Below are 15,530 nucleotides of genomic sequence, written 5' to 3'. Positions count from 1 at the left end.
TGTGACTCACATGGAAAACTCTATAAAGTCAGTCTTACACAAATCTCCCGGACCTTGTCCCCAGCTGCCCCGGGCTCCTCCAGCCAAGGAAGTCTGAGTTCTAGAACTGGATGACCCTTTCTATTCTGTCCTTCGAAGCAGAAGTAACTTCAACATAGTCATTTAAGATCGATTCCAGAGAAAAAGTAAATTAGATGTATGTAACTTTTCGTCTCTCTTTTTGCATTGGAGTTAATCATTTAAGGCATGAAAATAATAAATATTTTGCTGGTCATTTAATAAATTGTTCTGGGAAGAGGAACTGTTTCTGTGCTCTGAAATACATGTTAACTTGGACTTCTGATGAAGCTTTGTCAATATATTTTAAAGCTCTTTTTCATTTTATAAACTGATAAATGCCCGCTGAGTTAGATACAGAAAAGTATGAAAGAAAAATGATAATACTATGCAGCTATCACTGACCACTATGAGTAGTTAAGCATATTTTTCTAGTATTTTTTTCTATGTATACATTTTTTTTCTTATACTATTGAGCATAGAAATCAAATCTAACCCAAAGACATTGGGAATTGAAGATAAAGCTTCACCCACTGAAAAGTAACACTCTGAATCTAATTTATATGACTTTGGGATCTCTTCTAGGCATTCTGGAAAACATGGAATTACCATCACTTATATTAAGGAGTTACCTTTTCAAACAACTGTTAATTTACAGAAAGGACGAGACTGAGAGAGGCCAAAAATTCCCTTTGAAATTTGTTATCTGATTTTTGACTCTTTTTTTTTATAATAATGGAAGGAAGTTCTATTATTACAAAAAGGAGTCAATCAAGAATGTACTCAGGTGTGTCTGAGTGATGACATCTTCATTGGGTGTCCGCTACTCTCCTTGTACTCTGGCATGACCTTCGAGAGGCCGGTTTCCACTTCTCTCTCTGCCGAACACTGACAGGTGGCCTGCCAGCCTCTTCTTGAACTTCAGGGACACCACCTGCTCGTCCTAGTGTTGGAGAGCTGGGATTTTAGTGAGTTTTTCTTTGTGTAAAGTCATGCATGGACCCATTCCCTTGAAACATGGATTCAACTTTGTTGTATGAAGAAAGAATACGATTTGCCTTTTCCAAATGCAAATATATGCATTTTAAAATGGACACACTGAAACCATTTTATAGAAATGAAGCTAAGGAGATGCACGCCATCACCAAAGTCTCCTCTGATTTTTGACTCTTTAATAGGAAAAATAATTAAATGTCTCCACATTGCCACAGCATGACTGAAATTCAGAGGACTTTCAAATTTAAAAAGTGCTCTGTGCAATATTCAAAGATGATGCTTTTAAATCTCTCATTTAAAAAAACACACTTTCAGAACCCTCCAACAAGGATGATGATCTTGCATTGATTTACTAGAACTTTCTCACCACTCCTCCCTAAGATAGTAGGGGTGTGTCTAGTCAGCCAGCAGCAGCAATGTGTCCTTTGTCTAAGGACCAACCAAAGCAAACTGAACCAGATGAGGATTGATCCAGGACCTCATCAGCCCACAATCTAGACAAATGTCAGTGCAATTAGATTGCTTTAAATAAAATGAGTCCTCAGAAGCCTATATTAACAGAGTGGATAAACCATAAGGTGATATTTGCTTTAGAAAAGAACTCCTTCCCAGAGAATTCCTTTGAATAACAAGCTTTCTTTAGTATATCTAAAAAGAGATTTGACAGTATGAAAATACACCTTTCAGGAATTTGCTACTGAGAGTACTGTCCACAAGAACTTCCTGTTTTGCTGAGAAGTCTTTTAAATACTATTATTTGACACATTTAACACAATAAATAATTACCAAAATTTCATTTTAATTACAGAGGATGTAATTTGAAGTTACATCAGAGCCACAAAGTAAATTAGCTTCCTGTTTCTCAAGGCCTTATTCGCATTGTGCAAAATTTAAAAAGGTCTATTAAGGGCATAAAATATAGAAAATGTAACATTTTAAATAATTGTTAAATGTCTGAAACCCGGACGTTGATATCTCAAGCTCACCATTGACACAAGCTTTACAAAGCTATATACGTGAGGTAACAAGCTCTTTCCTAGGTGCAAAATTACTTTGTTACTTTTAATAATAAATTAATTTATTATGCTAATTAAACTTTAAAAGATGCTTGTGGCGGTGGTGATGGGGCAACGTGCAAAACAACAGGGGCAGCTAGGGCTACATAATTTGCCCTGCCCCTTCTTCAAAAATTACAAATTTCAAGAGGGCACTAAACCAACAAGTTTAGTTGTTGGCCATGCCGAAGGCCTTTTTTTCCCTCTTCTTTAAATAGGCTCTTTATATATATATATAAAGCAGTTGTTGGTTCACAGGGAAATTGAGCTGAAGGTACAGACACTAACCGTATACCCCGGCCTCCCCGAGGCACTTAATCACCAGGGCCTCAATCCCTCGGTCACGTGCGCTGGGTGCAGCGGTAGACGCGTCTTTGCTGTCATTCTGTTCTGAAGTTTTAGGTAAAACACTCAGCAGAGCTCTTATTTGCTCGGAAATCACTGCGTCACAGTATTATAAAATAGATTTTTCTGTCTTTCCCCTTGTTTATTTAAAAGAGACAGACTGAGTTGTTTTGTTTTGTTTACAACAGTACTGCATTGAGGAGAGTCTCGGCTCACTGTCAGCAAACTGCTGGAGGCAGGTCTGAGCGCCCTTACCGGCCCAGCCTGGGCGCCTGCAGGGACAGGTCCTGCGGCCCACTGCGCATTTTGCCCGGGGGACATGGGTCACCGTCGTTTCTGAACACCCTGAGAGAAATGTTCCTTTTGCAGCGACCTTTTCTCGGTCTCTTGCGCCCGGCCAAAGCAGCACCTCCATCTCTCCCGGGTCCCTAGTTGCCCCGATGGGCCCGCATCAGACCTCAGCCCTGTCCCGGAGCAGCCTCCTGCGCACGTTCCCCCCTGCCCAAACCCACTCTTTCCGGGCCAATGCGCGCCCCGATCGCTCCTAGAGACCGCGCTCAGGTCGCCTGCTCCTGCTGCCAGTCTTTCACACGTCCGGGTCCCTCCCGGGACAACACAGGGACCCCGGCCCCCGGGGCCTCCGGATCGCCCTGTGCTCCCTCCGCCCAGGCTCCCCCAGCCGCGCCCTTAGGCTCCGCGCCGCGGGCCACCGCCCCTGGAGCAGCCGAGGACCGCAGCGAGTCCCACCCCGCGCGCCCCGGGACGCAGCGGAGGCGGCGGTTCTGGCTAGCAGCCCGGGAGGCGGCGGCCTGACGGCCTGTGCGTGCGCAGCGCCCCCCGCGGCCGCGCCGAGCGCAGGCGGTGGCGGAGGGAAGGAGGGAGCCACCCGCCCTCCCGGCCCGGCCTCCTCCCCAGCCCGCCACCCTCCCACCCTCGGGCTGCCGGCGGTGTCCGCGCCTCCGCGCCCGCCCCGATTTCCTCCGCACGGCGGCGGCGGTGGCGGTGGCGGCGGCGCCTCGTGCGCGCGGTTATTTATTTATTTCCGGGCCCCAGAGCACTTATAATGGAGCCGCTGTCAGCAGAACCTTCTGCTGCTGCCGCCGCCGCCACCACCACCGCCGTCCCTCCTCTTTTTTTTCCCGGCAGATCTTTGTTGTGTGGGAGGGCAGCAGGGATGGACTTGAGCTTGCGGATCTCCTGCTAAAGCCGCCGCACTTGGAGAGGGCGCCGCAGCCGCGACGAGGAGCCACCGCCGCCGCCCCGAGGCCCCGCCGGAGCCGGCCTCAGCCTGCCCGCGCCCCCGCTCGACCCGCTCGACCCGCGCCTCCCGGCAGAGTCCCCTCGCGGCGGCAGATGTGTGTGGGGTCAGCCCACGGTGGGGACTATGGTGAAATTTCCGGCGCTCACGCACTACTGGCCCCTGATCCGGTTTCTGGTGCCCCTGGGCATCACCAACATAGCCATTGACTTTGGGGAGCAGGTAAGCCCCGCCGCGCCCGGTACCGGCAGCGCCGCCCGGCGCCCCGCTCGCTCTGCCTCGGCCTTAGACGCCCTAGCACCGTGGGATGGGGGCAGAAGGGAGTCACCTGCTCCGAGTTCCTTTTTATCCTGGAACATTTGGTTGGGTTTGCAGCCTGTCAAGGATGACTTTTCCAGCACTCTTATTTTCCTCTCCTCCCAATTATTCAGCAGAGTTTCCCAGCTCTCTCTGGAAAATGTTAAAAGACCGGAGGCTTTGGGGCTTCACCTATAGAAGGGTTTTTAGTGCACAGCAGGAGTATTATGTAATTTGCGATTATGTAAACCGCAGGTCTGTAAGTATAGTGTAGTTTCTAATAGTTCAGGTGCCGTTTTGTTTTGTTTTGTTTTTGCTTGTTTGTTTATCCGGGGTCAGTGATGATGGTGATAGCGAGGATGGGGAACACTTGTGTTAGAATGTGTCCCAGGTGATTTCCTAGGGACTTCTTTTTACTATTATTTTTTTTTTCTTTTATTAGCAATAATCGCGCCTCGGATAAACCTCATTGGCTACGATACTGCCACTGCGCAAAGCTACTATTATTATTATTATTGAATTTTTAGGGGGGACACTGGTTAGCAAAATTATACAGGTTTCAGGTGCACAATTCAACTACACATCTCTATAGCTCATTGTGTGTTCACCGCCCACCCAAATTAAGTCTCCGTTCATCACTATTTTCCCAGTTCTAATTTGTTTTCAGCCCAGGTATGCATTAGGGGTGTCCCCAGTGTGTCCTCATAAATGACCATTGATTATCTCTAGTTTGGGATTTTTTTCTCTTGGACCCCTAAAAAGGGGAGCACATGTTGTTGCCTTCTCGTCCTTGTTTCTTTTTCTTGTTTTTCCCCATTTGTCTTCATGTGGCGTCATTGCAAAACTAGCGCTGCAGACTCCCCACCAGCGGGGCACTGGTGCTCTGCATTTAGCCTGTGGAGACCGTTCTTTGCAGGGCCCCTAGCGGGATGCAGTTGCATTATAAGGCCATGAAGAAGAAAGGGCTGGGCAGTAGCGTGCCACCTTGATGTGCCCGTATCAGAATTGGCCAAGGTGTGTAATGAGCAACACTCCGGTGTTGTAGCACCTTACTTATTTATGTTCTTTTTATTTAAGTCAAGAAACTTAGAAGGATGTGTCTATTTTTAAAATGCACCTATTTAAATGCACTTTTAGTTTGGAGACTTTTTTTAATTAAAAAAAACGAACTTATTTTCAGAAGGAGATTTGGTTTGACAGCTTTTGGTGAATATCTTTTTGTAATTGTTGCTCTTTGCTCAGAACTTCCGATTGCAACTTACACGCACCCTGATACTTAGTGACATTGTAAGCTACATGGTAAGCTACTTTCACTTCCAATTTTATTGCAGATAGGTGACCACAATGTAACACAGTCTTTAGAGACCTTTGTCTAGAAGCCAACTAAAACCCTTTAACTATTATATCTTTTATGTTACCACGGTGCCTGCCAGGACCTCTCCCCAAGGGCTTCTCTGCTGCTCACCTCCTTCCTGCTGGCCTTACCTTCTTTCATAATTATCTGGTAATTTGGGGCATTTTCTATCACCTGTGGGAAGGATATTAGACCTGAATTCACTACATTTCACTTTAAGTGAGTCAAGTGTTGTATGTTCACCAGAACCTTTTACTACGTTAAGGTTTATCTTCTTGGAGCTGCTCCAAAGATTGTCAGCCCAGGCTGCTCACCTGATGGCTTCTTCCTGAACTGTGTGAGTGTGTGTGTGTGTGTGTGTGTGTGTGTGTGTGAGAGAGAGAGAGAGAGAGAGAGAATTACATAGGGATAAATGGAGAAAACAGAGTATTCTTTGTCATAATTAAACGACCTGAAGCATGGCATAGTATTGTCTCTCACATTTGCCTTGTTTTAGTTGGCTGATATACCAAAGAATTTTATTTCAGTATAAGGGAAAGGATGGCTAGATATAAGAGACAACTATACAGATGGTTGATCCTAATGGGTCTATTAATTCAGACTCATCTTCACAACATTGCTAACCTCATCATAGCTGACATAAGCAAAGTACTAGGACAGTTCTCTTTCTGCCTAGCAGCAAGTTTTATCACCAAGTGTTGTTTGAGGTGCTTAGCCTTTAAATGCCAGCATATTTATTTATGAGGTTAAATACTGCCTGGAGGTAGAGATATTTTATCAGAATTGGGGAGGGGGGAAGATAAGGAGGAAGAAATTTATAGGTTCCCAAAATCTTAGTTTGCCTTCTCATATCAGATAATAATTGTTTTTGCAAAATGTACAGGGCAACAAGAATGGAACTTACTTTTCCTTAGTATTGAAAGAGGGAAGGAATTACATTGTGAACTAAGGCATGACCTGGTCATGTGTGGGCAATGAATACAAGAGCATTTTGCCCCAACTGCTTCAAAACTCAATAAAGATAAAGGGAAATGAGACTTTTGAAAATATGCAGCTCTTGACATGAACGTTTTTATCAAGTACTAGACAGATGGACACATACAGATCTCTATCACGCTTTCAGAGTGAGCCAGTGTTTGACATCTTGCCCTGAGTGAACAACGATTTCATATTTCAGTAATTGTCTAATCCTAAAGTAGAGAGGTGACATGGGAGTGTAATGGTCATAACAGGCCCTGGTTCTCATGATTTTGAGAGAATCGAGAAGTAAAAAATTAAAAGATAAAACATCCTATTAGCTTTTAAGTCTCTGACTTGTCCAGAACAAAAAGGACAGTAAAAACATTTTAAATGTTTCTTAAAGGAGTTTTTTTGTTTTGTTTTTGTTTAATGATTGAAAAGAATTAGTCTGTGGTTCTGTAGAAAATGTGGACAAAACTTTTAAAATGATTGTGTATAGGAATTACACATTAATTATCTAAGCTATTAGTACTTATGGGAGAGGGGCTGTGAGGAAGCCTGTAACCATCCAGAGCCTCCTGATGTTCTCCATGATCATTATCTGTTGAATGTAAATTTCCCTATAATATCATAGGTCAGTCAGGGAGGAACTCAAATGTTATGGACTACTTATTATAACAAGACCAGCAAAACCTATTATCACATTCTTCAGTTTTGATGGTGGTAGTCTTTAAGAGGCGGAGGGAGGGTTGAATTCTACACTTAAAAAAAAAGCTATGGGGAAGAGAATGGTCTGCTTAATGTGTTTTTTTTAATTTATTCATTTAGAGAGGAGAGAGACAGAGAGAGAGAGGAGAGACAGAGAGAGAGAAGGGGGGAGGAGCTGGAAGCATCAACTCCCATATGTGCCTTGACCAGGCAAGCCCAGGGTTTTGAACCAGCAACCTCAGCATTTCCAGGTCGACGCTTTATCCACTGAGCCACCACAGGTCAGGCCTGCTTAATGTGTTTTTATGTTTTATTAAACATAAGCACTATAGCCTGACCTGTGGTGGTGCAGTGGATAAATGTTGACCTGGAACACTGAGGTCACTGGTTCAAAACCCTGGGCTTGCCTGGTCAGGGCACATATGGGAGTTGATACTTCCTGCTCCTCCCCCCTCTTTCTCTCTCTTTCTCTCTCCTGTCACTCTAAAAGTGAATAAATAAATAAATAATCTAAAAGAAAAACAATAAACATAAGCACCATAGGAAAGAATGAGAATATACCCCATTATTACAAAACCTAAAATAACATTTGTAGATCCCTGTAGGTGCGTAAAATACTTTTTTTTTCTTTTTGTATTTTTCTGAAGTTGGAAACGGGGAGGCAGTCAGACAGACTCCCGCATGCGCCCGACCAGGATTCACCTGGCATGCCCACCAGGGGGCGATGCTCTGCCCATCTGGGGCATTGCTCTGTTGCGACCAGAGCCATTCTAGCACCTGAGGTAGAGGCCATGGAGCCATCCTCAGCGCCCGGGGCCAACTTTGCTCCAATGGAGCCTCGCTGCGGGAGGGGAAGAGAGAGACAGAGAGGAAGGAAAGGGGGAGGGGTGGAGAAGCAGATGGGTGCTTCTCCTGTGTGCCCTGGCCGGAAATTGAACCCAGGACTCCTGCATGCCAGGTTGACACTCCACCACTGAGCCAACTGGCCAGGGCCACGTAAAACACTTTTTGATGATGGCATTATATTTTGTGAATATAATGTTAATTATAGCCTGACCAGGCGGTGGCGCAGTGGATAGAGCGTCGGACTGGGATGCGGAAGTACCCAGGTTCGAGACTCCGAGGTCCCGCGCGGGCTCATCTGGCTTGAGCAAAGAGCTCGCCAGCTTGGACCCAAGGTCGCTGGCTCCAGCAAGGGGTTACTCGGTCTGCTGAAGGCCCACGGTCAAGGCACATGTGAGAAAGCAATCAATGAACAACTAAGAAGTCGCAACGCACAACGAGAAACTGATGATTGATGCTTCTCATCTCTCTCTGTTCCTGTCTGTCTGTCCCTGTCTATCTCTGCCTCTGTAAAAAAAATAAATAAAAATAAAAATAAAAATTATAAAAAATATATATATATATAATGTTAATTATATTCACAAAATCTAGAATTATCATTTTGTGTCTATTTTTACAGGTTGATAATCAAAAATGGTAATTCCTTCCATTCTTTGAGCATTTCATATATGCTTATAGCAACTTGATACATGTTATATATAAGGAAAGAATGAGAGATGTAGGCGTTTTAAGTCACTTATCCAAGATCACACAGGCAGTATGGGCAGAGCCAGGGTATACGCCCATCTTGGCCTGACCCTTAGTCATTCTGCTTTCTGCCTTCACACACACTCAACGTCGACATCTGCTCAGGAGTTCTTAGAAATTTAGGGACAAATTTTAGCTTTTCAGGTTCCCAGCCTGAGTTTAAATTTTATTTTAGCTAGCATCTTTTTTATTTTAAAGACTCAACAGGTATAGGGCAATCCTAACAAGGGCTCCAGGCAAGACAGATTGTAACCAAGAAGTTTGTGTAGGAAGAGAAATCACTTTGTCTTTCTCATTAGAACAATACAGATCGCCAAGGAAAGAAGGAGGATGGGAGGATACATTTTGAACTATTTATTTTTTCAAAAGTATCTGCAAGTGTCCACTTGGTCTTAACATGTTCAAAGGACTGTTATTTCTGCTTAAAACTAAACTTGGTCCGAAGTCCTTGGATACCTTAAAAGCAAAGTTCACCAAATTATGTAGAATAAAGCAGTGAATTTTTTTAAGGTACCCAAATGACACTTAAAATATTAAGGATAACTCCAATGTAAATTTGAAAGGTAAGATAAATTTGCAATGTTTTCACTTGAGAAGAGATATGTCCTGCCCAGTGCCACCTAATCCACTCTTCCACGCTCGCATACTGTCATTAGGTATTGCAGCTGTCCTGTGCGGCTTCCCGGACTTGGTTGTGTCCAGTGTGGCGGTTCAGTGGTTCCAGATATTTATCTGTGAAAGAAGAGTTTTGCATATGGATTGTTACAATTATAGAAGTAAGATGTATAACAGGAATGTTAAAATGTTTTCCCAGCCCACCTTTCCAACTGAGGAAATCAACTGTTCAGCTTCCACAGTGGAAGAAGGAGGGTCTCCCATTACTAATATCACAGAATGGGGGGGGGTGGAGGGGAGAGACAAAGAAAAGGCCAGGAAAAATAACTTCATGTTCTTCCTATCTACTAACTGGAAAAACACCCCCACCCCTCACAACAGTTCTCTATTAGACTGAGAGGAGCAGGAATTATAAAGGGTGCATGTAGTGTATGGCACTGGCCACTATTGGGAAGGGGTTCTTCATCCAAGGTCAGTAAAGTCACGGAACAGACAGAGCTTGCCTTAAGTAATATAACAGTGTACAGTGTACATATTACTTTCCAAAGTACTTAAAGACAAATGTAAGTCCCAAGCTAAGTTTTTAAGTAACTGTAAGGGGGAGACATTTTCCCTTTCCAATCTATTCTATGCTAATGGCATACATTTCAGAATAATGTTTATTTTTTCTAATTATAAGTTTGGTTAAGCATTAAAAATAGAGGGGAAAATACCTGTAATTCTGCTCTGGAGAAAAAAACTACTTTAATATTTTAGGTATCTGCTTTCAATTTTTTTTTCCTTAAACATAATAGAAGATTTCTCTATATATAAACATATAAATATATTTATATATATACATATATGTATTTCTATACATATACATATATACTATATATTCACATACATATATGTATATACTATATACCTATAGATATATACATGTATATACTGTATATGCATAGATACATGGATATATATTATATGTGTATATATACACATATATATACACACACGTACACTTACAGATGTTTCACAGAACACAAAAGCATTTTCCCATAGTACTTAAAAGTGTTTACATATAATTTTAAATAGCATAATATTTTATTATATGAGCATACTATAATTTTCTTTGCTGTATATTACCCTGTTGTTTAAATGCTGAGGTTTTGTGTTTGTTGGTTTGCTTGATTTCTTTGCACTATAAAATCTCAGTGAGCATCATTTTGTGATAAGTAGATAATATGTTTTCTCTGACTGCCTTGGGCATTCTGCCGGGCATATCTTGGAGCCTATTTCAGTTCCTCATTCACACATAGAAATGAGGTCACTCTTTTCTGCAGGCCTTATTTAGTCAAGGGCATAGTGACCTCCTTAGTCCACTTGATACTGACTTCTCTACCATGTTTCCCGGTTCTCTGTAGACGTCCATCTACATTTAAAGGAGCTCTCTTTGGATATATTTAGGAAAGCAGATTATTCCTAGAGCCATCGAGGTATAATCCTGTGGCTAGTTTCTTTGGTCATTTATTTACTGAGGTGGTTTGATGACCAGCCTACTACTTTGTCAGAATACTTCTTTCAAAGCATGTCCTTTGATGATAGTCAAATACATCATACAGCAAGACAATATCTAAATCTCTTTCTAGTGATACATCCAATTCTTTAAAAGCAGCTTTTAAAGTGTAATGTTATTTATGCTTCTATCGTACTTTGTAGATATGACAAGCTCAGTTTTATATTAGTGGTAAATAGCTTTGTCTCCTTGCTCTTTCACTCTCCCTTGTCTGTTTGAGGCAATGGGGCAAGAGTATGTCGGGGGTGAGGTGGAGAGGACAAGAAACCATGGATGGAAGATCATTCTTTTAATGGCCTGTGTGTGCTGGAATAAATAAACTGTATTGAACTGCGGGTATAACATATCAAACTGACTTGGATGATGCGTACATTTAAAAAAAAATCAATCTGGTTTTTTTTTTAACATCTGTGACTCCGTTAGTTGCTGTGGAGATGACTTGGAAATACAGAAAACCATTCTGTGCAGTGTTGTATGGGTGAGTATGAGCTACCTCTGCTAACTGAGCTTAGCCTCCTTTAGAATGCAAATTATAGGTTATTTTCTTTTTTCAGTATGACAATGATTATTGCTGGAAACCTCTATTGTACATTTCTCTACCTTATAGAATAAAAATAATATGTGAAATGTAACATTTTTTGGTGGCTTATGAACATCCAGTATTGTGCTAGACCATCATGGATAGACACTGGCAGGTGATATTCAAAATATATATTTAACAAAGAGTTGGCAGCAACCAATAAAACAAAAATAATAAATAATAAAAACAGCCAATACATGCTGACTACTTGCCCTTTTTTTTTTTTTTTTTTTTTTTTACAGAGACAGAGTCAGAGAGAGGCATAGACAGGGACAGACAGACAGGAATGGAGAGATGAGGAGCATCAATCATTAGTTTTTTGTTGCGCATTGCAACACCTTAATTGTTCATTGATTGCTTTCTCATACGTGCCTTGACCGTGGGCCTTCAGCAGACTGAGTAACCCCTTGCTGGAGCAAGGGACCTTGGGCTCAAGCTGGTGAGCTTTTGCTCAAATCAGATGAGCCTGCGCTCAAGCTGGCGACCTCGGGGTCTCGAACCTGAGTCTTCCACATCCCAGTCCGACGCTCTATCCACTGCGCCACTGCCCGGTCAGGCACTACTTGCTTTTTAATTTTCTGCTTTGTATTTGCTCTGGGAATCTAAAATTCTTTCACATTCCATGAAGAATGAAGAGTAAATAATTTTAGAGGCCTCCTTTGGGGAAAAGCATGTATGCTTTGTGACACTTGCTTTGCTACCTAGCACCGATTTTGTTTCTGCTCTAGGGCGAGTCTAGAGTTAATGTCGGTGATGTGACCTGAGCACAAGCGAGGCATTGCCATGTTTGACACAGCCCCTGCCCTCAAATCGTGTGGATCCTGGTTAAGAAAACGTTCATGAAACACCTTTGCAGTCAGCATCACAGAACAGAATGTCTAATTGTACAGTGCAGCTTAGGAGAGCATATGGCGAGGCGCTGGGTAATTGCAGTAGAGCAGCAAGAGTGTAGTCATGGCAAGCTGTTTAGACATAGTTCTCATCTGGAGGTTGTAGCCCCCTGCTTCCTTCTCTAAATGGTCTTGTCCTCAAAGTGGATAGCACCCATCTGAGAAGGTAAAAATAATTAGAAATAAGTAAATTATAAGACTTTTTTTTTTTTTTTTTTACAAAGGCAGAGATAGACAGGGACAGACAGACAGGAACAGAGAGAGATGAGAAGCATCAATCATCAGTTTCTCGTTGCGCATTGCGACTTCTTAGTTGTTCATTGATTGCTTTCTCACATGTGCCTTGACCGTGGGCCTTCAGCAGACCGAGTAACCCCTTGCTGGAGCCAGCGACCTTGGGTCCAAGCTGGCGAGCTCTTTGCTCAAGCCAGATGAGCCCGCGCGCGACCTCGGAGTCTCGAACCTGGGTACTTCCGCATCCCAGTCCGACGCTCTATCCACTGCGCCACCGCCTGGTCAGGCAAATTATAAGACTTTATATCAAGTCATACAAACCCAAATTTCGGGTTTTTGTTTTTTTGTTTTTTTGCTATTTTCATGGTTTTGAAATCATTCAGCTGCTATTCCAAAAACCAAATACCACTCCCAGTGCTGAGAACAACTGAGCTTAAAATGACAAACAACAGTCACCTCTGCTGACTAGAGAAGACCCACATTCCACAGCTTTCTGGTTTTGTTCCATGATCGCTTCCTCAGATGAAAGTGTTTTCAAAGTCCGTCCTGGGAAGGGGAATGACTTGATTATTTGTCAGGGCAGAGAGGGTATTTCTTCCCCTAGATCGAAAAACAACCTCTACATTTGGTTCAGGAAATGCCACGGGGTCCCTAGGGACAGATGGACCAACTTTGTTTCTAGCTGGGGGAGTAAATTTTGGGTTGTTAGCTTACAGGTCCTAGCTGGTTTTTGCATTTTTTTATGGTATTTTGATATGACTGGATTGGCGAGGCTTTCTATGACTCTGACATCGTTGGCTCCGTCAGAGGACTGCCTCTGTGAAGATGGGTTTGTGGGTATGACTCAAGAGCAGCATCTCTGTCGCTGGAGTAGGGGCTGTGTGTGTCTCCTTACCCTAAAGCACAAGGAGGTGCGAGGGAACCCCGAGCACCTCCACGCACCTCCTCGCCCACGTTCCCCAGTGCACTTCCGATGTCTCGTCAGTTTCTGCAGTTGGCCTGCAATCCATCATCCCACCTGGATGGAGAAGAAGCTAGCAGTAGAGACCCTGACTCGGCTGGGTGGAAATTGAAAGCCAAAGTGGGAATCCCTGGATGAGAACTCAAAAGATGACTAGAAAGGTGATGTTGAGGCTCCCTGGGCATTTAAAATTAAATGGCTGAAAAGCAGAATGTCTACCAGTAGGTTAGACATTGTCTAGAGAGCAGGATGAGCCAAGAAGAAGGAGCAGAAGCTGGGTTTGTGGATGTAGTTTTCCTAGCATGTGAGAAGTCAAGGTTACTTATTTTGTGAGAGAGCCCAGGAGGACTAGCATGGGTGGGGTTGCTTTCAGGTTTTGTAGCCCTGGGTCAAAATTTACCCCGTGAGATTGTCTCCACTGAACAATAATGAGGCCGCATCAATAAGCTTGTCAGAATCCCTGCTCATTTTTTTGTTTGTTTGTTGTTTGTTTATAATATAACATTAAGTCTAGGGAAGTGTTTAGGTCCCTGTCATTTTCTAATTTGCCACTTGGCTTAGGTGTGTCTGTTTTGTTTTTAAAGCTGCTTTTTAGACCAGTAACATTTGCATGCTCTTGAATGATGCTCTGTAGTAACCCAGAGATCTGTTGGCCACTGGGTGCTGCATTTTAATAAAGGGGCATTGCAGTGTAGAGAAAAGAGCAGATTACAAAAGAAAAAATAAATTGCCTGATGGTCTGAATGCTTTAAATGATTTGGCAGGCAATTCACCATGACTAGGACACTGAGGCCTCCCACAATGTGTGGCCTAAACTTGACATTTCAGAGAGACAAACTGCGCAGAGGAGAGTGACAAATACATAAATAGGAAAGAGGTAACTTTCACCTCTCGGTATTCTTGCCAACTCCAATGCCAAAGCAACAGGAAAGAGAGCTTGCGTCCAGCCTGAGTCTAAGCGTCTCTTCTCAGCCCCAGACTCCACATTCAGATGTGGTTCCCTCCCGGCTCTGAGACCTTGTTTTTCCTTTGGGAAGGTTGTAGTTCATACCCCTCCCTTTTCCATTTAGGTACAGAGTTGCTTCACCTGGAGCAGTCAGGGTGTACCTGCTTTCTACTCCCACACAGAGCCCTACGCCTCTAGGTGTTTCACCACCTGGCCTCACACCTGTTGGGCTGTTTACCAAACTTGGGCCGATTCCTGGCATTGTCTGTGTTCAGTCCACCATGTGATTACCAGACTTCCCCAGACAGACCAGTGTTTCCGCAGCCAGGAGAAAGGAACCTGGACTTAGTTCCCAGGACAGTAGAGACCCACTGAAGGACCTTAAAGCAGATGGTGGCCATGAGCATCAGTAGCTAAACTGCAGAATCACTTTTGTTTTTCTAAAATTCTTATTTACTCTAATTTCCTTTAGGTTTAGCATGCCTTCTGTCAGGGGAGGGGGCCACGGAGCCTGTTTTTCTATCCTCTTTAACGAAGTAAAATTTACATATAGTGAACTGAGTAGCTCTTATATGTACTGGTCCACAGGTTTTGACAAATGACAGATGCCTACCTGTATATAACCCAGTCAAGGTATGGAACATTTCCATCAGCCCAGGAGGCTCCCCGGTGCCCCTCCCCAGAGGCAGCCCCTGTTCTGAGTGGGTGGCGAGTCTTTTTGATTGCTCACACAAAATGACACACATGCGTTTGGTCCCACAGAACAGAGTTTGGGGCCACTTATTGTTATTACACTGTGTAGTACTATCATGCTTTCCTGTTGTAAAATATGACTTGATGTTGTGAATTTTATTGGACTTAAGAAAGGCAAAGAGTTTGACTTTCTGTGTAAAATAACTTTTTTTCTTAATTTGTACTATCGGTGGTTTTAATTCTTCCACTTACATCCTTCTGTGATATGAACTGCTGGTCATTTTGAAGTTCAGACACATTTAAAAATTAAAAGTCTACATAGAAAGCTAATATCATGCTCTGGCCAGATAGCTCAGTTGGTTAGAGCAGTGGTCGGCAAACCACGGCCCGCGAGCCACATGCGGGCACTACCTCGATAAGGAATGTATCTACCTTC

The 15,530-nt window shown here is 43.3% G+C and overlaps 1 protein-coding gene and 1 pseudogene across 1 annotated transcript in view; one reads left to right on the top strand and one right to left on the bottom strand.

Moving 5' to 3' along the window:
• Positions 1 to 3,371: 3,371 nt before the first annotated feature.
• ANKH (ANKH inorganic pyrophosphate transport regulator) overlaps positions 3,372 to 15,530 on the top strand; it is a 152,458-nt gene continuing 140,299 nt past the window's right edge. The window contains exon 1 of the mRNA XM_066243924.1: positions 3,372 to 3,933. Coding sequence (XP_066100021.1) covers positions 3,838 to 3,933 — 96 coding nt within the window. The 5' untranslated portion in view covers positions 3,372 to 3,837. The remainder of the gene's footprint in view (positions 3,934 to 15,530) is intronic.
• On the bottom strand, positions 4,426 to 4,507 carry LOC136321535 (U4 spliceosomal RNA; annotated as a pseudogene).

This window comes from Saccopteryx bilineata, chromosome 1 (genome assembly GCF_036850765.1).
Source record: "Saccopteryx bilineata isolate mSacBil1 chromosome 1, mSacBil1_pri_phased_curated, whole genome shotgun sequence".
Taxonomy (NCBI): domain Eukaryota; kingdom Metazoa; phylum Chordata; class Mammalia; order Chiroptera; family Emballonuridae; genus Saccopteryx; species Saccopteryx bilineata.
This window is presented reverse-complemented; position numbering and strand designations above follow the sequence as displayed.